Source organism: Larimichthys crocea, chromosome III (assembly GCF_000972845.2).
Source record: "Larimichthys crocea isolate SSNF chromosome III, L_crocea_2.0, whole genome shotgun sequence".
Taxonomy (NCBI): Eukaryota; Metazoa; Chordata; class Actinopteri; family Sciaenidae; genus Larimichthys; species Larimichthys crocea.
In genome coordinates, this window is record NC_040013.1 from 48,230,496 (window position 1) to 48,254,260 (window position 23,765).

A 23,765-nucleotide genomic window follows, 5' to 3' on the forward strand; every position below is an offset into this window, starting at 1 on the left:
GTTACACTCTGTGAAATCTTCAATTAAACTTGCTTGTAAAGATCTAGTCTCTATAATGTAGTCTATATCTTGTATTTGTATGCAGTATGGCCTATAATAAGAATCAGATTTCCATGGACATTTTTAACTTCTTCATTTCTTATATGTATCATGGGCCATCTCAGAGCAGAAGGTACGCATGAAGCGGTGGGGACAGATTGACCATGCTCAGAAGGAGATGAAGGCCAACACAAGGCCTACGAGAACGCTGTGGGAATCCTGAGCAGGAGGCTCCAAGAAGCCTAACTGACAAGGAGACGGCTGAGGCAGAGCTGGTCAAACTCAAGGCCCAGGTGTCTGATGGGGAAACACCAGGCCTACAGGTACTGTATACACCTGTTAGTCAGCAGAGCATTATAGTTTTTCTTGTTCTTGTAATAACCCTGGATAAAACTGACCATAAATATAGTGTGTATATAAAAATGCAATGTGGTTTTATTTGTCTCTAGGAGAAGATTAAAGCTTGCAAGCTGAGCTGCTGGTTGTGTCCAAAATAAGACCATGCTAGAGAAGGAGCGGCAGGAAGTGATCACCTCACCTCACAGAGCTGGAGGAGTCCAGGAGAAGGTTATGAGCTCGAGGATGAGGTGAACAATGAACAAAGATTTGTGTCATTTTTTGTTTATGTAAAGAAATTATTTTGAATATTAATTATGTTTTTTTGACAGTATTTTTTGATAGCATGTTTACACTTCTGTAATCCACCAGTTCATGCATGCTGTGAATTTGTATTAATGAAATGAACTGATCTCACAGCTTCAGAGTCACGATGCTCAAGAAGCGGATTCGAAAGTTAGAAGACGCCAACAAGAAGCTAGCACTAGAGCTGGACATGAAAAAGGGAAACTGGCTGGGTTGGCACAGTCCCACAATACACTGCGGGAGCATTCCAATATTTTGGAAACGCCTTGGCTAAGAGAGAGGCAGATCTTGTCCAACTCAACTTACAGGTGAAACATAAGTTCTGCTCTATAATTTTGGTATATTTGATTAACCTTGTGTTTTGTCACCCTTAGCAAAATAAAGAAAATGATTATTATATAATTTCTTCTTGTCATTCTCAGGTTCAAGCTGTTCTGAAGCGTAAAGAGGAAGAGGACCAGCAAATGAAGCAAGTGGACAGACTCTACAGCTTGCCTTGGAAAAAGAGAAAACCAAAGTGAAAGACCTGAAAGAACAGGTAGGAGCTCTACTGAACACAATGCCAACTGCTCATTATTTTGCCTTTCAAATTAGATCATTCAATAATGTAGACATTTGCATGTCACCATAAGAAGCCTTGTGTCTATAATAAGTCCCCGTATCTTGTCTTTTTGTCAACACCTGTCTTGTGATCTGAAGCATGTCCTCTTCTGGGGTCTTTCGGGTTGTAATGGTGTGACGTGTCCTTTAGGTGGCAGCAGCAAAGGCTGAAGCAGCCCAAATAGACGACCTACAGGGCAGCCATGATGGAGCTGTCCGAGATCAAGAAGGACTGCAAGCCAAAGAGGACCTGGTCAAAGCTCTGCAGAGTGATCTCTGAAACTACAGTATGTGCATTGACTCTGCCCCTGGGGGGGGGGGGGGGACTGTGCTCGTACAGAGACTCACTCGTAGCACCTCGCTCTGAATTCATTGGCTAGATAGAATCACATGGGTAGTATGACTCTCACACGATTGGTTGGTACCTTCCAATGCTTGCACAGTGCAGTGCTTGGATAGGTTACGGCATGAAATAGACGCGCCTGTCAAAAAAAAAAAAAAATTCTACAATTAATCTCGGGTCCGGATGATATGGCGATCCGGTCCGGATCCGGACCCCGGTCCGCGGGTTGGGAACCCCGGATCTATACCATTACACTCTGTGAATATCTGTCAATTAAACGTTGCTTGTAAAGATCTAGTCTCTATAACTGTAGTCTATATCTTGTAGTTGTATGCATGTATGGCCTATTAATAAGAATCAGATTTTTCCATGGACATTTTTAACTTCTTCATTTCTTATATGTATCATATAGGGCCATCTCAGAGCAGAAGGTACGCATGAAGCGGCTGGGGACAGATTTGACCAGTGCTCAGAAGGAGATGAAGGCCAAACACAAGGCCTACGAGAACGCTGTGGGAATCCTGAGCAGGAGGCTCCAAGAAGCTCTAACTGACAAGGAGACGGCTGAGGCAGAGCTGGTCAAACTCAAGGCCCAGGTGTCTGATGGGGGAAACAGCCAGGCCTTACAGGTACTGTATACACCTGTTAGTCAGCAGAGCATTATATGTTTCTATGTTTCTTGTAGATAACCCTGGATAAAACTGACCATAAAATATAGTGTGTATATAAAAATGCAATGTGGTTTTATTTGTCTTCTAGGAGAAGATTAAAGCTTTGCAAGCTGAGCTGCTGGTTGTGTCCAAAAGTAAGACCATGCTAGAGAAGGAGCTGCAGGAAGTGATCACGCTCACCTCCACAGAGCTGGAGGAGTACCAGGAGAAGGTTATGGAGCTCGAGGATGAGGTGAACAATGATAGATTTGTGTCATTTTGTGTCATTTGTGTCATTTTGTGTTTTTTCAACAATTATGTTTTTTGACAGTATTTTTTGATAGCATGTTTACACTTCTGTAATCCACCAGTTCATGCATGCTGTGAATTTGTATTAATGAAATGAACTGATCTCACAGCTTCAAGAGTCACGATGCTTTAAGAAGCGGATTCGAAAGTTAGAAGACGCCAACAAGAAGCTAGCACTAGAGCTGGAACATGAAAAAGGGAAACTGGCTGGGTTGGCACAGTCCCACAATACACTGCGGGAGCATTCCAATATTTTGGAAACTGCCTTGGCTAAGAGAGAGGCAGATCTTGTCCAACTCAACTTACAGGTGAAACATAAGTTTGCATCTTATAATTTTGGTATATTTTTGATTAACCCTGTGTTTTGTCACCCTTATAGCAAAATAGAAAAAAAAAATGATTATGAATTTTCTTCTTGTCATTCTTCAGGTTCAAGCTGTTCTGAAGCGTAAAGAGGAAGAGGACCAGCAAATGAAGCAAGTGGTACAGACTCTACAGCTTGCCTTGGAAAAAGAGAAAACCAAAGTGAAAGACCTGAAAGAACAGGTAGGAGCTCCGTACTGAACATCAATGCCAACTGCTCATTATTTTGCCTTTCAAATTAGATCATTTCAATATATGTAGATCATTTGCATGTCATCATAAGAAGCCTTGTGTCTATAGTAAGTCCCTGGTAGCTTTTGTCTTTTTGTCAACACCTGTCTTTGATCTGAAGCATGTCACTCTTCTGGGGTCTTTCGGGTTGTAATGGTGTGACGTGTCCTTTAGGTGGCAGCAGCAAAGGCTGAAGCAGCCCATAATAGACGACACTACAGGGCAGCCATGATGGAGCTGTCCGAGATCAAGAAGGACCTGCAAGCCAAAGAGGACCTGGTCAAAGCTCTGCAGAGTGAATCTCTGAAACTACAGTATGTGCATTTGACTTTTGGCACTTTTTATTTCAACATTGTTTCAAAATCTGCAGTACCTGTGCATCATTGAATATGTCATATTTTGCAGGGCTCAGGATGAGCAGCACGCTCAGGAGGTATCCAGGTTCCAAGAGGAGCTGGCTGAGGCCCATTCACATCTCCAGATCCTCCAGAAACAACTGGATGAGGAGCTGGCTAAGCAGCCCCTCACGAACCAAGAGGTAAGTGTTCTCTCTCTATCTCTAAAATTATTTTCAGCCTGAGTTTGACCAAACTTTTTCCTGGAGGATAACTCTTTGTGACACACTGATATCTAACATGTACCTCTTGTTCAGGTTGAGGACCTAAAGTGGGAACTGGAGCAGAAGCAGAGGGAGATTGAGGCTCAGAAGCAGCAGCTTGAGATGATGGAGCAGTGTCACCACAGGGAGCTGGACAACCTACAGAGAGCTCTGCAGGCAAGTATCGGCTTGTAAAATATGGACACAAAGTATGCTACTTAACCAGATGTTAAAAAGAGGTGAAAATGTTTCTATAGTTAAGTGTCTAGAGGGAGAGGAAGGGTGTATTGAACACTAATTATTTCTATACAGCATTAATGTCATTACACCACCTTCCCCCTTTTGAAAATGTCTCTAATAACAAAGATTACTCTCTACCTCAGAACATCAAGGTAGAGCTGGAGTCAGTGCAGGAGGAGCTGAGCACTACCAGGAAGGACAAGTTTATGCTGCAGGCCAAAGTGGGTGAGCTGAGGAACAGCATGAAGACGGTCCTGCTACAGAACCAGCAACTCAAACAGGACCTCAAACAGAGCCGTCTTAGGAAGGTATGTTTTCCCTCTGACAGGTTGTTTTGTCCTGTGACGGTTTCATTGCTAGTCAGCAAGCTTTCCAGCCATGTTTTTGCAGAGACCACTAAATATTTGTGGTATTTGTATTTGCTTTTATTTAATGAACCAGTATTGACCTACAACCTTGGCTCTGGTGTTAAGTTGCTCTTTAATTGGCTTCGTTTGCAGGAAAGCTGTCAGAAAGTTAGCTTATTTAGCATTACCTGTCAGACCGTATTAACAAAAATTCTAACTGAAGTAATTGGAAAAAGTGTGTCAATATTTTTTCATTTTCACATGGAAAGCAGTGAGTTGGCTGTTTCTTTTTTTGTTGTTTTTGTTTTTTACACGACTGGCAAGTACCCATTAATTTCCATGAGTAATGCTCCCCACCCTCACTTTAAAAAGATTTAAAGGCCAGTATTCTAAGTATAATGCCAAATAAGATAAATGACTAAATACATGTCTGTGATGATTGGTTTTGTTGGAGCAGCAGCGCATGGATCTAAAAAGTGAAGGAAACCCATCCAACCCAGTGACGCCAGTTAAGATCCCAGACTGCCCGGTGCCTGCCACCCTGTTGGATGAGTTGTTGAAACCATCAACATCTGTCAACAAGGAGCCCCTCAACAACCTGCACAACTGTCTACGGCAGCTTAAGTAAGCATCTTATTTCAACTAATTGACTTGGATGAACATGATCCACATACACAAAGCTTTTTGATGGGTCGTGCTGAGCTTTGTTTGTTTTCTTGTTTTTCTTAGGGAGGAGATGGACAGCCTCCAGAAGCAGATGGAGGAACACACAGTAACAGTACATGAGTCAATGAGCTCATGGACAAACACAGAGGAGGAACTGGCTCAACTGGGACTTCAAAACAACATCTCCAAATCATCAACGCCGCTTAGTAACATGGTGGAAAATAACAATGAAGCAGAACCGCAGCAATCATAACAAAAGAACTTTTCTCAGGCCAATAGAGGGAGAGTGGAGTTTTATCCACAACGGCACTTTTAGCCCCTTATTCCCTTTCTCTTTTCTTAACAATTGCTGCCAACATTTGGCATTCTCCCATCAGCACAGAAGTGCTTTCGCAGAGTAATACTTTACATACCATAGCTTTATTCTTTTCTGTTTATATTTTTATTATGCTATTGTCAAATTTTATTTATTTAGAGTTAAAGAATTACAACCTATCTGACAGCCTCTCCGGAGGACTCCCCATCTTCAGTTTTGTTATCTACCTAGTTGTTAAACTGATCTGTTTGGCCAGTTTTCGCCTGTTGAGTCGTCAGTTTTTCTCACTAAAAGGTATTTAGGCGTCATCCTGCTCCTAATATGAAATCAGTGGCTTTGATGCTGCTTAATGAGAAAAGAGTGTTTTTGGTAACAAATCTTGATTCTGCACAGACTGGCTATGAACTGTTCTTCCATTTCTTTGTGCCTGTGTAGAAGTGAAGTTGCTCATCTATAATTTACAGACGTAGTAACACATACACATGGTTTCCAAGCAGCAGTTAATGAAATATCATCACTCCTTTTCATAAAGTCATGCACAATTGTGGTCATTTTTGTTTTGGTGTTGCCTCTTGTTAAAATGCAGTGTTTAAGTTTGTTGTAACCGTATCACCTTTGGTTCTTAAACTCTAAAAACATTAATCTCAGTTATGTATGGAGGTGTTTTGTCTAGCATGGACTGCAGTAATTTGTACGCAAAAAAGCCTTAAGCAATCTTTAATATGTTGTAAAGGACTAGGCTGGTTTGAATGAGTGTATTTCTGCTGAGGGTGTGTTGAAGATGTAATATGTTTATTGTATATGTGTGCAGATCCTTACTAAAGAATGCTATATTGTAAAATAAGTGGGTCACATTAACAGACATTGCACACTCTGATGAACTGACAGAGAGTCAATTGTAAGATTAAGCAGAGATGTTACTTCTAACAGCCGTTGCAATGAGATGAGTGTTCATGTTCTGTTACGTTTGGTACATACTGTATTTACAAAAAAGGACTACCCCTGAATCAGATGTTATACTTGTTGGCTGTTTCATGGCTAAGGGGATAAATTAATTGTTTCCAGAGGTTAATATATAAATACACTTTCTTTTTGTATGATTGTAAAGTTATCATAATTGTTTAATAGTGTAACAAAGCTGAATTACAAGATATCAAATACAAATCGTGAATGAAAGCTGACGGTAAATCTAGTACACCTACGCTAAACTTTCAGTGTGGAGGGGGTCATTGGATGATACAGTAACTCTCTGCATGCATCTGTGCTGCAGCCACTGTGTTGGTGCTCATTTCCACACTGACACTGAAAAAAAAAAAGTCAAATCATTGTATGCTTATGAATTTACAAAGGGACAATAAACAGTTTGAGAAGAATGCTTATTGAGGAAATATATTACTATACTGTACTGAAAAAATATTTTGGACTGTATCTTCCAAACTACCTTTCACTATAACGTTGGGTAGTATGTAATAACATTTGCTAGGGCACATGCGCTCAATGCATAAACCTTGCTGTATCTGCTTTTTTTTTTTTTTTTTTTCAAAGATTGGGATTGATTCATTCCTATGTTTTAACATTTGTGTTAAGAGATGTGATTGTATTTATCATAAAATTTGCACTATTCATCCGTCATAACAGTTTGTGCTCATTCGGTTAATTCTTGTCTCCAGAAACTTTATAAATATGTCTCAAGTTCAGTCTTTTTCTTTTTTTTTTGTTTTGCCCCACGTTTAAGCGGTCATTTCGGTCAGGCAGTGTGTTAGACAGTAGCGGGTCCTCGCTCTCAGCATTTTGAAACCGTCGCGGTGAGAAGACACCTAGCAACAGTAACCGGGGGAGAGAGGAGCGGAGGTGGGCATGCTGGTTTTAAAATGATAATATGTTGAACTAACAGGCCACTACAGTTAACTGTGCTACATGTTCACGGTTATGTGTACGGTAAGAGTATAAACTGTGCTCTTACCGTATGCTACTGCTAACCGGTGATTAGCTTCTTGCCTCGCTAAGTGGCTAACGACTGTTAGCATGCTTGTGAAACAACTTCCTCACTCGGTCGTGTCGTTTACTTCACTCTAACTATCTTTGCTTCCGACTCTAACGCACAATAAGTCACCGCATGGTCATATTCAGTGTGCTATGGATGTCTTCAGAGTGAGCTTTTGTTGGCTAGCCTCATACATGCCTGACCAAGTTGGCCTGCATGCACAGGACTGTGCCAACGCGAATATTCTCCTGCTTGGTGTTTACATCGACATTGCATTTGCACCGGGTTGTGATGTTTTTGAATTTTAAACAGGTCAGTGTGTTGTTAAAAAGAAATATTTAAACAGGAGTTCGCCAGGTTATCGTTTCCTTGGATTAGTCATGTCTGCTATAGGACAGCGTGATGCTGCGTTCAAAACTTAGGGGAAGTACGGAAATATAAGAGATGTACTCCAATACGATTTTATGCCTCTTTATGTGTTTGTTTGTTATTTTTAATCACGGACCACTTTGTGACAATAAAAACTATTGTCAGTTGACAACTTTCCGATGTACATTAATGGAAATTCCTGCTTTTGTTGTGTGACTTCTGACAACAAATGTTATGTTTGATGTTGATAATAATTGGTCATTTGCGAGAAGCAGCGTTGCTTTATGAGGATGCTATAGTAGATGTTATGATTACCGAAGATAAATGACCGTGAGACAAAATCGTCGTGATGTTAGGATCCCAACAATGACAGGACGTTGCTTAGTGTCACGTTGTTTCGGTGCCTCTCACCTTCAAGTCGTCGATATTCCGAGTTTTCCCACTGGTCCTAAACGCAGCGTGCGCCCTCCCTTGAAACTGAGCATGCGCAGAACATGTTGTAAACAATGAGACTATTCCAGACCGTCTCTAGCTTTGTGTCTGTCCAACAGTTTATCTGTGCAAAACTAACCGCGATTTCTCACAGCTCCGCGCGTATTACATAAAAATGTCCCTCGGTGAGTATGAGTGCACATTTGTTAGTAGATGTCATCACGTACTCTTTGATTTTTATCGGCATCATCACCACGAAGACGTATCAAATTCGTTACGTTACAGCCCGAAAGCCCACCTCGAATGACATATTTGGGCGTGACAGCATGCGAATGAACCGACTAATATTGTCCTAATATATCCAGTTTGCATGTATTCGTAATCGTCAATGTTCCGGTCCACGATGCGTGCTTCACTCTGTCCGCTCAGATTTTCACCTGAGCTGTTTCACTCGTGCTAGCTTCGTCAGGCACACTGCCCGGCTGCTAAAGCTGACTTGTGGGTTAGCAAGCTAGCTAGCAGATGCTAGTCCTACATTATTGTGTCACAATACAGTATGTTACGTCATGGATATGGGCACATTGGACTTCAGTGGCACCTGCTTCATTGTATTACAATGACTTATCTTTGTAAAAGATTTTGTGGCTATGGAGCTCACAGGAGCTGTGCAATAGATTTGTGCAGCATGCCTGCAAATGCTCGGCACTGAAGGGCAAATGTCTACTCGTTGGTAAAATCAGTCTCTGTCATATTTTACAATGTGTGGCAGCTTGTTTTAGTCTTAGAAATAATGGATGACGTTTAATTTATGTGCAGTTGAAGGCTGTTGAACCCCCACTAAACTCACTCTGTCATTTAGAGTTTCACCAATGTTTGGCTTTCTGAGCGATGACTGATCAATAGTGCACATTAAATAATACAAAACAAATTTCTGAATGTAGGGTTGTTATTTGTAAGTAACATGAGCAAGATCAGACTTCACTTCATTTTGTCTAAATTATATATAATATTCAAGAAATCTTTCTGGAAGAAGTCTGACTTTTTATGATATCATATTAAGTAAAGTACCACATTTCCCTATATGGTTGCTCAGTTTATTAACAACTGCTGGTCGTAATTGCGTGTGTTGTGTTGTAGGGAGCTGAAGCATGGAGGCGGTTCTGAGCAGGCTGAGGGGGCTAAGTGCTGATGAACTGCGTGAGGAGTTTGCCCGAGCAGATGTCAAGTGCGGCCCGATCACAGCTACCACCCGAGCCACCTTTGAGAGGAAGTTAGCCCGAGTCTTGGCCGGGCCAGAGACCAGTGCTACTGAATCAGACACCAGCTCTTCAGCAGGCGTCTTGGGCAGTGTGGCCTCCATTGCCGAACATGCCAAACCTGTGTCATGTGCCACCTCAGCAGTTGTATCGACTTCTGCTGCAAAAAGCAGCAAACCTGAGACTGTCTGCGAAGAGATGGACTTTGGCTACGGCGTGGGTCTCAACCCTCCAGAGGAAGAGGAGATCTCGGTAAAGACGACCTCAACAAGCTCTGCTCAAGCCAGTAACTGTCAGTCCAAGTTGGAAACCCCTTCGAAGCAGGCACAAACGTCTCCAACCTTTTATTACGGAGTATGTCCACTGTGGGAGGATGTTTTGGCTAGAAATGGTAAGAGCGGCTCTTGTTACTTTTGTGCAGTGTCATACTGTGTGATATTGAGAGCTTGCAAAAGTGTCATCTCAGCTTAGAATTACTTGCCAGATGGTCTTGAATTTGAGAACTGGAGGAAAAAAAACTTTAGCTGAGAAGAGATAAAAACCTTTTTAAACCATGACTAGACCTCAAATGTAGTTGTAAGTCCTGCATCGTTTCACACAATCTCAATGTATTCAATGAGAGAGGACTTTACACAATACTGTTTATTGATCATCAGTCTAAACATAAACCTCCAGTAAAGTAGCTGGCCACGTAAAAGCAGTTTCATAGTGGAAAAAGTGCACAAGGCAGTTCATAAGAGGAGGATGTATAAATGAATGCTCTGTGGTCCAAGGACTTACACAGCAGTAACTCATTCAAAGTAACACTTCATTTCAACATTGTGGTAACGTTGTGTTCATGGGTGGCTGTGGCTCAGTTGGTACAGCGTTTTGTCACAGGGTGTCTTGTTTAAATCTGTATATTAGTGAGTATTATTGTGAACACTTTGAATTTAATAAGTGGTTGGCACCTTGCATTACAGCATCTGCCTTCAGTGAGTGAGTGAATAAATGTATGTGTGAATAGGTGAATGTGACAAGTGTTGTTAAGTGCTTTTTCTAAATACAGTGTAATTCCACAAACATCAAATGATATTCATGCTTGTTTACATGTTTTTTATGTGTTTAGTTGTTCTGATTAATCCTTTTATTGGGTCTCCTTGTGGCCTGGAGGTTAAAACACAAACCGATACAATTCCAGTGGAAGGGATGACGTGTCATTTCCCTTTTTTCTTTCCAATTCTTTCCTTTGACCTTTCAACTGACCGCTATCAAATGGAGGCAGAAATGCCCCAGAAAAAACGCATTGTTGTTTGCATCTGGTTTAACTACAGGATGGAAGCATACACAATAAACATTAGGCCAAACAAAACTGTTAAACCTTTGGCATTATACTAACTTAAGACTAATGTCCAACTTGTTTTTTTTGTATTCATATTTACTGTTGTCCAGTTTCTGTGTTTGCGTAGGAGGAAAAGTACACCTAAACAAATACAGAACCTGAATGCTGTTTGCTAATTGGATGAAAACATTTGTTGTCATTTCTCTGGTGGTAAACAGCGGGGCAGAAGGACCTCTGGAACAAAGTATTGATCACATTAATCTTGAGCTACCACAAAAATCAATGCTCGTAATGTTAATCTTTCAAGGCAGGCTTTTATTTTTTTTATTGCAACTGCAAAAGTAGTTATCAAAATATGACTTGACGTGCTAACAGGACAGAAAGGGGGGGTGGCTTTTTAACTTGCCAGAAGTTTAAAAGCCACATTAACAAACAGTAATAAATGAAACAAGGAAAAACACATGCTCATTGCGTATAAAAATGGAAATAAAGCAAATTCTCAGTGTTTGTTTTTTTGTCTGTAGAGCGAGCACATGTGTACACAGATAAGAAGGATGCCCTTCAAGCTGTAAAGATGATGAAGGGAGCCCGCTTCAAAGCCTTTCCCAACCGTGAAGCTGCTGAGAAGTTTGCTAAGGGGATCTGTGACTATTTCCCCTCTCCCAACAAATCTACACCCTGTGTATCTCCAGTCAAGCCGGGCCCGGTTGTTAGTAAAGGTAAGTAGATAGAATGTCTGAGACCTCTCTGTAGTAAGGGCACTAATCAATACCCTCTGTTGTATAATTCATTAGAAGTCCAATGGAGGTTTTATTAAGGTATGGCACACTGATCTTGGGTCATGTTAGAAGGCTAGCACTCTTAGAAACAATATAACGCTCTGAGCATATTTTGTAGTGATATGTTTCTTCTTTTTGCTGCCTTAAATTCCAGTGCTGATCATCATAATTTGGAAAATGTACCTAAAATAAATATTGTGCAAACCTGGTGTGCCCCAGCATCTGTCCTTCATTCACTTCTCCCTCTTCAAACCAGACAACATGGAGGTTGATACCATCAACCGGGAGCGGGCCAACAGTTTCAAGAGCCCACGCACGCAGGACCTGACCGCCAAACTGAGGAAAGCTGTGGAGAAGGGCGACGAGGTGGCCTTCAACGAGCTGGTGTGGAACAATCCACGCTATCTCATTGGCTCAGGGGATAATCCCACTATTGTGCAGGTGAGGACATAAAGTTCTTCTCTTGGTGGAGTCGAGCAGACGCTTCTTATTGCGAATTTCTAAACCAGTCCTAAACATAGGACCAATACGGTAGTTAAGTTAAGAGGAAGCATTGTTTGAGAAACCACAACAGTACAACTGCAACAGGCTCAAACGCTGTGGAACTCTTTGCTATTAATAGAGATGCATAGCCTTATTTGGAACGTCATTTGTTGATATGTAAACGTCTTTTCTACAGCAGCGCCAACCTCACAGTGACCTTGTCATTAGCTGTGAAAATGAAGACAAAAATAATACTGGGCATATGTTTGTATAAGAGTCTTAGACATCACATAATCAAATAAAAATAGTGATGATAGTTTTTGTTTTTTCAAAGCATTAAATCAGTCTGTAGAAGTTGGTATTTTAAAACTGCAAACTTTATTCTGCTATTTTATATATAATATATAATACAGACTATTGTGTCATAAAAAATGAAGTAAGTGTCGGATGATAAATTCCTAATTTCAGCAGGTGCTGAAGGTCAGATGCTGCTTTTGGAAAAAAATAAATAAATGAAACACCCTTTCCTGTCGGCAGGAGATTAAAGAGGATGTCCTGATCTATACAGTTGTTTCACTGTTTTGTCTGGTTAGGAGGGCTGCCGGTACAACGTGATGCATGTGGCAGCCAAGGAGAACCAGGCAGGAATCGCCCAGTTGCTGCTGGACACTTTGGAAAACCCAAAGTTCATGCGCCTCATGTACCCGGATGACCAGGAAGTTATGCTGCAGAAACGTATCCGCTACATTGTAGATCTTTACCTCAACACTCCAGATAAGGCTGTAAGTTACCATACCAGCTAGCAATCAGATTAAATTAGATTCTTTCAAGAAGTAGTGAATGTGCTGTGTTCATATGGTGTGTTTGTCTGTATGTTCCAGGGCTTTGAAACACCACTTCACTTTGCCTGTAAGTTTGGGTGCCCAGACGTGGTCAATGTCCTGTGCTCGCATCCTGACATTGACAAGAACTGTAAGAACAAGGAAGGCCAGAAACCATGTGATGTAAGGAGTTTTGATTTTTAACCCCTGTTTAACCAAACATGCATACTGAGAAAGACACATTTAGCATAGCCTGTGTTAATGTTGCTGGAGATTATTACATAGGAGGTCTTCATAAATGTGTACATGTACTGTAATTATGGAGCTCTCTAGCAGCCTTGCACAGTACTGCTGAACACTGACACCCTGCTGGTAGTTGCTGAGGGAGGTACAGTTATGCTTACTCAGGTTTTGAAGCCATGACCTTTCAGCTTGCTTTTTAAATCTTTTGGCAACAATCATTCACTGCACATGGAAGGCTAAATATAGATGAGCAATGCACAAAATCTTTCCCCCAGCTAATCTAGCAACAGTTGTGTGTTGTCAGCTGTACACATATTCCCAATTGTACTTCTTGTTTTTCCTTTCCACAGCTTATTTGTAGCAGAAAAAACAAAACCCCAGAAATAAAGAAGAAGATAAGTGACTATTTGGAGGGTAAGGACGCACATCATTCTTAAAACATAACAGCTTTTTGTTCCTATTCTTCCTGTTTCCTGAAGAACACATGCAGGTGCCATTCAGTGAACTTTCACACACAAAGATACATGATTAAATAGATGCAGCATGTTACATCCTGTTTGCAATGGTGCTATGGTGTCATGTTGTCTGAAAACATCATGACACTAAATTATATTTAGTTTTGAAGTTCACTGCCAGCTTAAGGTCTGATTCCCACTGATACCCTCATTGAAAATGCATGCGGTCATTGTTCTGTAATTAAAGTCATGTCCATCGAATATGTTCCCTGAACTTTAAATTGTCCATTGTCTCACAGACCGCTGCTATATCCCTTTGCTGAGGGCAACCGACAACACCTCTCAGCCCATCATTGGTGGCCTGTGGTCACCTGAGTCCTCAGAAAGTCTCTCACTGAGAGAGTGGCATGCAAGAAGCCCAGTGGACCCAGTGATGACTGTCACAGCCTTTGCTGGCCCGCTGAGTCCTTCTAAAGCAAGTTCTTTACCTGAATACCTGTCTAAGTTTACACAAGTCCATCAACGCATCAGTGCAATGCATCATTAGAAATATTTAATGACCAGTACGATATGGTTTTCTGTAGGCAGATGATTTCCGTCGCTCCTGGAAGACGCCGCCCAGAGACCGAGCGGAGCGTTTCCACCACATTCTGAAGTCCGATCCTGACCGCGGGGCAGAGAGAGTGGGCAGGCAAGTCCAGAACATCATTCCCCGTTATTGTCTTTATAACTGTGATGTATTCTGAAAGATATTGTTACAACGCTGAAGGAAATAAAATGTGAGATAATCGGGGACCATTTAATCAGGAATACATCTATTTTCAAGTGTAACCTTGCGGTTATATTTTCTATATAGTAAACATCCCTAACTTTCTCTCTCCATTGTGCTGCTGTGGGGGGCTGTGGCCTCAGCCAGGAGATTGTAATCATCTTCTTAGCAATTAGAAGGACTCAATACTCTCTGATTATTGTTTTCTAGATCTTCTGGCAATATTCCTAACACATAACAGGATGGTTCCTAAGTTCATCCTATCAAATGTAATCTCCAGCCAGTATGTCATTGACATTTTAGCCTGCCCTTATCGTAGGGCTGCTGTATTACACCGTAAGTCTTCAACTATATTTGTCCAAAGGAATTTTTTAAGCACACTCTGGGGGGCATCACATAGCCCTAATTAGCCATTATTTTTTAATATTTTCACTTTCTTACAAAGTAATATTTTTATTAAGATAGAAAACATAACTGGATTCTATTTGTAATGATCTAAATGATAATTCATCCTTTATCTACAGAGACCTGGCTCATGGGATGGGCCATCCATGGGCTGAGTACTGGGACTTTCTGGACAGTTTTGTGGATCTGTCATCGTCCGAGGGGCTGCGCAAGCTGGAAGAGTACCTTAGCAAGAGGGATTTCACCCCACTGGTTCACGAAGAGACTGGCGAAAATGAGACCAGCAACAGATTCAAAACCCCCTCCCCAGGTACTTTCACCTGCTCTATATCGGAGCAAAAATCTCAAAAATATAGTATATATAATATTTATTCAAAAATATAAATTACTGAAATAAGAAATGTTTTCCACACATACTCTAGATCGTCCTGTTAATTGACATTATAGCGTAACATTCTCAGATAAAGCCTCTAGTCAGATATGAAATAGACAAATTGTTCTGCCGTGAAGAATTATAATGTAAAATGAAACTCTAATAATGACTATAAGTCATTTTTATGTAATGTAATAAGTAATGTTGTAGTCATTCATCATCCCTGGTCACAGGCAAGCTCAAAAAGTTCTGCAACTCCATCTCTGTTGGTGCCTTCCTGGACGAGGGTGATGACATCAGCCTTGAGGAAATGAAGAACCGGCAGAATGCCGCACTCACCAGCATCACCTGCTCTGCTGCATCCAAGGACGGCCTGAAGGGAGCCGTGGGGGGCCGAGAGTTTCACATCCTGCCCATCGCATTGCACCACCGCGGGGCTGACCTGATAGAAACAGCGGCTGAGCAGGACCTGTTATGCTGCTGCGATGATGGCCTCCTGTCACCTGGCGTCGTCTGCAAAAACGGGACGTGCCCCTCCTCCAGAGATAGGACTCATAATGGGGACAAGGTGACCCCCCGCACGTCCCCGTCCTCCTCCTGCCTACTGTCGCCCATCTCCAACCTCATGGTGGAGTTTGAGCGCATGTCGCTACAAGAGCCGCTGGACAGCCCCACCAGCTGCAGGGAACGGAGGAGCAGTGGCGGGAGCCGACAGAGGGAGCCCCGGGACTCCACCTCGGCCACAGACCTGAGCTCTGGGCTGAACCGCCTGTCTCTTGGTCACAGCAGTCCGGACAGCGAGACTGTGGAGGGGCAAGGCTGGAGAACAGAGGGAGGAGGAACAGAGGAGAGACGCAGCAGCGGCAGCTCAGAGGAGTATTTTGAAGCTGAGGAGAGTCTGGAGGTGTTGGGTAGGACTAGGGGGTCAGCATCTGGGGGACGCAACTTCTGTGCTAGGTCCAAGTCATGGGACCATGGGGGCAGGGACCTGAGCAGCTCAGGATCCTCTGGATCCTCCTATAAGTCCTTAGATAACTCCAATGAGTTCCTACCAAGGACCCCACCACACATTAAAAGAGGACTTTTCATTGATGGGTGAGTTTCTCTGCAGAAGTCATAAGAGGGTTGTATTAGAAGTTGAAAAAACATATCTGATGATGAGAAATCTTCCTTACAATGATGTGTCACAATCTTTAGACTTGATATTCTAATTAGATATAAGTGGAGAGTCCTGTCTGATATTTTGGGGGTGCTATAATCTCTTATTCTTCTCATATTATCTCACACTATTCGACTGCTATAAAAGAAATGTTACAAAAGCGTTCCAATGATAAAAATACTTAATCTTGTGTGTTTTTACAGGGATTCACCAACCAAGTTGGACAGAGAGGTCTTGTCAGCAATAGATGACATAGACATCGATCCCCAGAAGTTTCCCAGCATTCAGAAGTGGAAGAGCACAATGAAGTCGTACTCTGTGTCAGACATGCAGAGGTTAGTAGTTTTTTTTGCAGTGCGTATTGTTCTCTCTTATCAGTCAACTGGTTTCACTTTGTGTTGTTTATGATGGTGCCGTGGCCTAGAAAGGGAGGCTTTGGTCTTACTGGCTGATTAAATCAGATTATTAGATTAATGGTTAAATACTGTAATACTTTTTTGTTGTGTGGGGAAACAGTTGAGTTTAAGAGTTAATTTATCAGAGAAATTCATGGCCATTGTTGCTAAACCATGATATCATTGACTACATTAACATGTGCACAATCCTCCAGATACTGTAGTGTTAGATATAATGTGTCCTTTATGTATCATGCACAGCTTTAATGCCTCTGAAAAATTATATACTCTCAAGAACCCAAAAGCTTTGGAACAGTATTCAGACTTCAAAGCCAGGCGAAAGATATTAGACTGTATATTTTTACAGTTTCTGAGATTATTCATCAAGTTTTGCAGAAAAAATGTTTTGTGATTAGTGACGAGACATTTTATGAATTAATGGTGAGGTGAAATGCCAGGGTGTGGAGCATTTTTCATTATAAATAGACATACATGAAAAGGTCAGTGTCAGATAGACATGGACAGAATTAACAGTCCCATTTCACAGAAACAAAAGTGGAAGAGAAAAAATCTTTCAGTCATAGGAAACATAATTCCTTAGGTACTGGTGTTTGCACCAATATGTGAGGCGGCAGCATAAATCTTGGCAACAGGCACAGTAATTGTTCAGTCACTGGAGTTGATAAACAACCATGTTAACCCTGTGCAACTAGATTATGGTCATTTTATACTATAGGACAGTAACATCTGTTATTTTTACCTTTTAGTATTATCAGCTAAAGATGCTAAACAATGCTGTCAACGTAACCACTGTCCTACCGTGTGTCATATAGCTGGCCCAGCCCTGCGGTGGTAAAACCACGACTCAGGATGCAGCATCAGACTCCCGGCTCCCCGGTCAGCGGCCTGATGTCTCCCACCAGTCGCTTCAGTCCAGCCCGGCACACCACCTCACCAGACTTCAGCCCCAGCCGTTACAGCCCTGCCAATGCTCGCTACATCCAGCGCATCCGCCTCAAGCACTTGAATGAGCCACCTATCTAACTGCCCCATCTCACACCACGTACGGCCATACCCTCTCCAAGCCTCTAACCCCAACCACACCTACCCTACTACAAACCCAGCTGCACCAAGGTGGCTACACCAGAGCTCAGAAACCACATACCTAACAGAAATATGCACAAGTGTCTGGAAGATTTGTATTAATGATGTATGGTACTACTCCTATGTAATACAGGAATTCTCATCACGTTGGGTTGTGATGTACACTCAAGACTTTAAAAAGGAAAAAAGAAACCTTGATAATTTATGTACTGTATGGGTGTGGACCATGTTGAATTGACGGTAGTGTTATTTGTGGCAAGTGTGAAGCACCTGTATCATAGCCTGAGTCAACTTTTTGAATATCGTAAATACAAGCCGCACTCCCCAAAGTTAGTTCATCACTAAAATCTTAGTGTGGAATCCTCCAACAGGATTCTCCCACTGAAGATGTTCTTAAAAAAAAAAAAAAAAGTAAAATGTCAATATTTTAAAAGTTATTTTTTGTATGTTGGTCAGTAGCACAAAATTTAAATGTTTTTATTAATGGTGTTAAAACCAACTGCCATTTCCTATGTTTTCCTCAGTTCAGGAATTGCCTTAATTTTCTGAAATGATGGACCAGTTCTCTGTCAGTTTGGACACACGCTCTCTAGCTCATGCGTAAACTATCTGGAAATGGCGACCTCACTGGCTGCGTCAGTCACAGATGACGAACATGGGAAAAACTGATAACTGGGATCTTCCATGTTTTTATTTTGTTCTTCAATAAATGCATACATTTTCCATCTTTTCTCGGTGGTTCCTGGACATGTCTTGACTTTTCCTTTCTGCCACTACTGGCGGCCTTAGACTGTGCAGTTTTTGTTTTTCTCTGAAATATCATCTCCCACAGTGTGAGTATGAATGACAAAACACACCCATCAGTAAAGTGGAATTTCCAATTTGTCTTTTAAAATTAAATTGCCCAGTCTGAGACCACCTTAAAGCTGCATTAAGCAGTTTTCAAACACTGGGGGGCAGAAAGATTTCAAAACTAACTCAACAGTAACAGAACCCTGATATAATTATTAGCTTATTATGGCCATCTTGTTAACAAAAAACTGCCTTACGCTTACAAAGAACCCAACTGATTAGCTGAAAGCTGCAGAGTCTGGCATTGATTCCCAGTGGGATCAACAGTACCCAACCCTTTACGAGAAATAGTTTGACCGAGTTTTAATTTCAAAACTAGCGCTTATGTCATGAATTCCTAAGATTGGCTTACAGTAAACATATGCACGTCAGGTTTTTGCAGTTCTCCAAAACATGGGGCAATGTGAATGTGCAAGAACCTGCTGTATCCAAATGAATTGTAACTTAGGGTTAAATTCACTGCTGTTTGAGGGCTTATCAGCTGTCTAGGACAATAAAAGCCAATCATTTTGAATATTCAGATTGCCACTCTAGTTAGGTCGAGAGAAACAAGTGTTCTGAATGTAAATTTCTTTTTGTAAACTAAACCTTTATCCGGGAGCACAAACTACTTCACTGAGAAGATTGTATTGACATCCTTGTGCTCTCAGGTGACGACAGATCTAATTCTGGTCTCTGAATGTTTATGAATGTGGAATTTTGCAAAAATGCACCTAAAAAACTTAAAACATGCTTCTTGTGCTTTTAGCATTCTGTGCTTTATAAAAAAATAACTTTCATGGTGAATTCTCTTTCTGTATGTCTAGACCTCATTTGCTTTCAACTAATCAATAAAACATCCTCCTACTTTACTGCCAACGTGTCTCTGTGCTGTTTGAGACATTACAGGGAAGAAACGTGACAAACCGAGGCATTCATTTTCTTTTATTTACTACAGCTGCACCATACAACACAATCTTTCACTGAAGAATACTGTAATGACAAATGTAAAGCTGAGAGCAAGATTTTCATTTACAACAGCTATACAAATACAACTTTTTGGTTTAAAAATCAGCCACACATGTAAAAATCCTGTTACATTCAGGAGGAGTTGCTATGCAGCTGTGACTCGCTTCTGCTGACGTTCTATGGCACGGAAGTAATCACAACCACACAGTCCCTCCATAGTGACAGTACCTCAATTACAAAATAATAACATTAATTTTCAAGACACTTAAGGAGAAAACTGAGCTTTGACCCTGCGACCAACTGACTGGGCATCGGACCCAGTCCCTAAAACCTGTGTTTTGGGCCATCAGGTCCTTGTTAGTTTGTCTGGGGGCATGAATCCTGCATCTCCCAGAGTTCTGAGGGCCACCCTGCCGCTAGGGCGGATGGTGAGCCATGTGATGCTGCCGTTGTTCAAGCCAATACGTAACCAGCCTTCAGGAGGAAACTGCAGAGCCCTGATGGAAGAACAGAAAGATGAGCACCTGAGTATGAGAGCTACTGAATCTTTACAGAGCACTTAAATATTTTGATTAAAAGTTTGTTATTATCGAGTAAGTAGTTATTTGGAGGAGATTCAACACTTTTTGTAACTAACTAGATGAACTACGAGTCCATTTTAACCAGACACCCAGGAAGGACAGCCAGTCACCAAGGCTGTTTGTAGCAGCTTGAATATTTACATTAAACAGGATTTATTTTAAGGATTCCTTTAAGAGCACAGACACAAGTGAAGCACATATTCCAAAAAAATATTGAAATGAAAAACAATTGCAGCATCGTTTAAAAACACAATGGTTAGCAAAGCAAGGCCTCAGCTGAGCCGTGACCACAGAGTCTGCCGGCGACACAAACCTGCAGACAAAATAGCGGATGACATTGGCATGACACACGATGATCTCGTAGCTGTCCTCCTTCTGCTTGGGGTCAGCCCGGTGGATGTAGCGGCGGAAGGCTGCCTCAATGCGAGCTCCGTCTTCGTGGTACTGCTGGAGGACGGTAGAGAGGTTGAGAGCCACCTTTGTCACATGAACGGGTTCTGTCTGAACCCCTCAGTCAGTACAGAGTCAATACATGATGCTGCTGTGCACTGTAGGGAATGTATGAAGAGCTTCAATCCAAAATGAGGCCAACTGCAAGGAAAGGTCACCCCTACTAAAGGCTAAATCAGCTGTGAGGGCAGACAGGCAGCTGCTGCATTGCTCTCTGTAGGAAATATTGGTGGTTACAGTCACATGAATGATCTGTGTCAGCTTGTGTTTTAGAGTAGCTCATTACTGAATGATGTTTACATGGATTGTTCTATCAGTAATCCTGTTTTCATGCAATGAAGCACAGGTCTTTAGAGCCATGTTCTAACTCCTCTTTTAAATAAAAGTTTTCAAAAGATGAAAACTCAACAGTGATGCATCTTTGTAGAAACAGGTCTGGTTACTCTGGATAATCCACAGACCGTCAACAGTTTTCTTTGTAACTACGTGTTACATGTGGCCAGGAGGTAGGACTGACTGTGTGTGGGTGGGTGTGTGTTGTTGTTTCTCCCCACCCCTCTCTCCCTCTCCCTCTCCCTCTCTATCTCTCTCTGCACAGAGGAGACCTCAGGTGAGACTTATTGTCTCGTCAGCTTGAGCTGACTTAAGGAGGTGTCTCTCTCTCTACTCTTTCCCCGCAGATGACCTGGTTCAGGCTCCGTTACCCCATGCCAGGAGTCCGTTGAGCCGTTTGGTTTTGTCATTTTAGTTTTGGTTCAGAGGGTCTCTGGTAGTCCACTTTTCGGTCTTTTCTTTTCATTTAGGGAGTGGGTTTTAGGCAGGGTTAGTTTGGGGGTGGATGCTGGGTGCGACGGCCGTTGGCTGGCTCAGTGTTCTCTCTGTTGTTTGTTTGTTTTGGCCAGGAACCTCCAACCCTTTTGTTTTGTTATTTTCTTGGGGAATTATTTAGTTTGTTTTGAATTAATAAAAAATATTATTGTTTTAGTGACAACTTTTGTCTTCATGTTTTCTTTCAATATGTTTCGGGCCTTGCGAGCCCTTGAGGCCCGTAACACCACGTTTTATTGGAGGTAGCTGGAACCAGTATCGAATATTTTTCCAAAGGTTTGAAGAAACCCAAAAATGACCTGCATAGCTGGATATCACTGGTATTTCAGTTGGGTCAACCAAATACCTTTTAGTTCTCAATCATAAAGTAAATGTTTCAACTGATCATGTAGCAATGGCACATTACAGTATTTCAAACAGCAAACTACATGAAGGAAATTGATCCTCTTGTGCCAGATTCACTGAAATGTTGGCATTTTAGAAAGTTAACTCTTCCTATGAACCATTCCTGCAGCAGTGCACTGATGTATTGGCTGTTTGTTTTTTTTTTGTTTTTTGCAGCTGTAAGCCTAAACAAACATTTGACAGGACACCTGCACACACATGGAAGCAGCAAAAAGTCAAGAGTACTTGAACAAGACCTGAACAGGAATGTGCATATACACAAGATCTACAGAGGGAGAGTGGGTGTAGCTTCTCTCACCACAGCATCGGGCTTCCAGTGAGTGACAGGTGGAACTGGTTCGATGGGTGCACCCTCTCTCAGCAAATCACAGCTCAGCAGCTCCACTCCTGGACCCATATGACGTTTGGCGCAAGAAAAAAAATGTTAATATGCATTTGTGATGTTCAGCATCTCTGCACCATCTTAAAGTGGTGCTGTACAGAGGATTAAAAAAAAGATATGACATATATATTATAACAGCTGGTGCATGCACAGGAGACCAAAAGCAGCATTACACTGATACCGTGTCTTTGACTGTTATGTAAACTGTGCTCAGAGCGACAGAACTAAACCTTTTAAAACTCCAGTGTGGCATCTATCCACTACCTGGGAGGTGTTTGCTGATGATATGTGCCGTCTCTGTAGCCCTGGCCATGCTGGAGTGGATCAGGACGTCATACTTCAGCCCCAATTCCGCCAACCTCTTGCCCGTGAACTCGGCCTGCTCTCGACCTGGAAGTGGAGAAACAACAGCAGTCATGACAAATGCCAGAAATGATCGAGAAACCTGTGGGTAGAATGAGTGTTGTTGAGTGACTGAATCAGTGTGTAACTGTGACTCTGTTTGACTGGAATGATTCTCCAGACTGCCGTTTGGTGACATAACGGGAAATAAGGACCTAACGGAGTGAGGATCCTCTCCTTGTCGCTGGCTCCGCTCAGGTTGTACTGGGAGTGTCTGATGAGGAGGATGTTGCGCGTGGCTTTGGGTTTGCCATTGTCCTGCTCGGAGCTGGGGTCTTCTGTTGCAGTTTCCTTCTTCTTGCCGTTGGACAGTGCAGACGGGTCTCTCCTGGACACAAGTTCAAACGAGGTTATCCTGAGATTACAAGTGGCTTTGTCTCACATGGTTATCTTGAAGGGTGGAAACCCGGGTTAACACAAGTGTTATTTGAGACTATGAACAGGTCCACACTGATCGGACCTCACAAGTATCAATGGTGAAGCCACATATTAGATATACTTCTCAAACATAATGCACTCTTCATGTCATTGTATTGACATGTCATTAGCGTGGATCCATACAAAACATAAAGGAGGAACATGAAGGGAAATGGAGCAGCATTAGCTCCGTTCAAATATTCACACAGTAAAGAGACAGCACGTGTAGCGGCACCTACTTGTCCCAGTTGAAGTCCCAGGAGTGTCCAGTCGGTGCTGGTGTGTGACTGGCCGGTGTCCACGCCGGCTGCGCAGCTTGAAGAACGGCAAACCTCGACCACCGGCTGGCCGCGTCCCCGCGTCGCTCGCCGAAATATCCGCGGGAGTCAGCGGACGCAGCGGCGAAAACCAGCACCGCCGAGCCACCGGCGAAGCCACAAATAAGTTTCAAAGTTTTCCTGTACGACATCGTGCGAGCCGCCGAGGAAGGAGCAAACTATTGCTAGCTAATTAGCTGAGCTTAACTGGTTTACTGTTAACGAGCCGTGACGCCTCCTCCTCTCAGATGTGTGGCTTTATTTCTGCTCAATGGCGTTTGACAGTCAACTCCAACTACACCAAAGAAAACAAAACTCGCCTTTTGTGGTACAAATATCAACCGGGAGGCGGCTCTTGGTAAGAAACTAAAAATACAGACGGCACAAGAGATGGCAAGCTAATCTAGTTTGGCCACAAACATTACGGTGGCTCGCATGAGCCACAACTGTTGGCTTTCACGGTTCGCATAAGTTCCGACATGCGCCACTTG

The 23,765-nt window shown here is 42.3% G+C and overlaps 3 protein-coding genes and 1 long non-coding RNA gene across 12 annotated transcripts in view; 3 read left to right on the plus strand and 1 right to left on the minus strand.

Annotated features, from left to right (window-relative positions):
- Positions 1-6,717, plus strand: part of golga3 (golgin A3) — a 16,373-nt gene extending 9,656 nt beyond the window's left edge. For all 4 annotated transcript variants that reach the window (XM_010733265.3, XM_010733273.3, XM_010733281.3 and 1 more), the window contains 10 exons: positions 2,037-2,253; positions 2,384-2,527; positions 2,694-2,891; positions 3,013-3,129; positions 3,352-3,491; positions 3,583-3,715; positions 3,830-3,952; positions 4,159-4,323; positions 4,820-4,986; positions 5,092-6,717. In XM_010733265.3, the coding sequence (XP_010731567.3) occupies positions 2,037-2,253; positions 2,384-2,527; positions 2,694-2,891; positions 3,013-3,129; positions 3,352-3,491; positions 3,583-3,715; positions 3,830-3,952; positions 4,159-4,323; positions 4,820-4,986; positions 5,092-5,281 (1,594 nt within the window). In that variant the 3' untranslated portion in view covers positions 5,282-6,717. The remainder of the gene's footprint in view (positions 1-2,036; positions 2,254-2,383; positions 2,528-2,693; positions 2,892-3,012; positions 3,130-3,351; positions 3,492-3,582; positions 3,716-3,829; positions 3,953-4,158; positions 4,324-4,819; positions 4,987-5,091) is intronic.
- On the plus strand, positions 945-1,462 carry LOC113744449 (uncharacterized). Its single transcript, XR_003461532.1, has 3 exons — positions 945-989; positions 1,104-1,219; positions 1,433-1,462. It is a non-coding gene; the product is annotated as an uncharacterized LOC113744449 (long non-coding RNA).
- A 346-nt stretch (positions 6,718-7,063) lies between the features above and the next one.
- On the plus strand, positions 7,064-18,417 carry ankle2 (ankyrin repeat and LEM domain containing 2). Of its 3 annotated transcripts, none has more exons than XM_010733293.3 (13): positions 7,064-7,195; positions 9,267-9,776; positions 11,231-11,425; positions 11,742-11,926; positions 12,562-12,750; positions 12,850-12,972; positions 13,383-13,446; positions 13,787-13,962; positions 14,072-14,178; positions 14,781-14,971; positions 15,268-16,129; positions 16,397-16,528; positions 17,422-18,417. In XM_010733293.3, exons 2-13 carry the CDS (start codon positions 9,278-9,280, stop codon positions 17,630-17,632), a joined length of 2,934 nt encoding a protein of 977 aa, XP_010731595.3. In that variant the 5' UTR covers positions 7,064-7,195; positions 9,267-9,277; the 3' UTR covers positions 17,633-18,417. The 3 variants fall into 3 exon arrangements, with proteins under 3 accessions (XP_010731595.3, XP_027129775.1, XP_010731604.3); XM_027273974.1 differs by lacking the exon at positions 7,064-7,195 and adding an exon at positions 7,254-7,640; XM_010733302.3 differs by lacking the exon at positions 7,064-7,195 and adding an exon at positions 8,170-8,314.
- A 1,031-nt stretch (positions 18,418-19,448) lies between these two features.
- On the minus strand, positions 19,449-23,721 carry pgam5 (PGAM family member 5, serine/threonine protein phosphatase, mitochondrial). 4 transcript variants are annotated; one of them, XM_019263366.2, is made up of 6 exons: positions 23,197-23,721; positions 22,696-22,868; positions 22,403-22,528; positions 22,055-22,143; positions 20,387-20,517; positions 19,449-19,989 (listed from the first exon to the last, which is right to left on the minus strand). In XM_019263366.2, exons 1-6 carry the CDS (start codon positions 23,424-23,426, stop codon positions 19,839-19,841), a joined length of 900 nt encoding a protein of 299 aa, XP_019118911.2. In that variant the 5' UTR covers positions 23,427-23,721; the 3' UTR covers positions 19,449-19,838. The 4 variants fall into 4 exon arrangements, with proteins under 4 accessions (XP_019118911.2, XP_010731623.3, XP_019118910.2 ...); XM_010733321.3 differs by having other exon boundaries at positions 20,387-20,520; XM_019263365.2 differs by having other exon boundaries at positions 22,055-22,149; positions 23,197-23,720.
- Between the last annotated feature and the right edge of the window lie 44 nt (positions 23,722-23,765).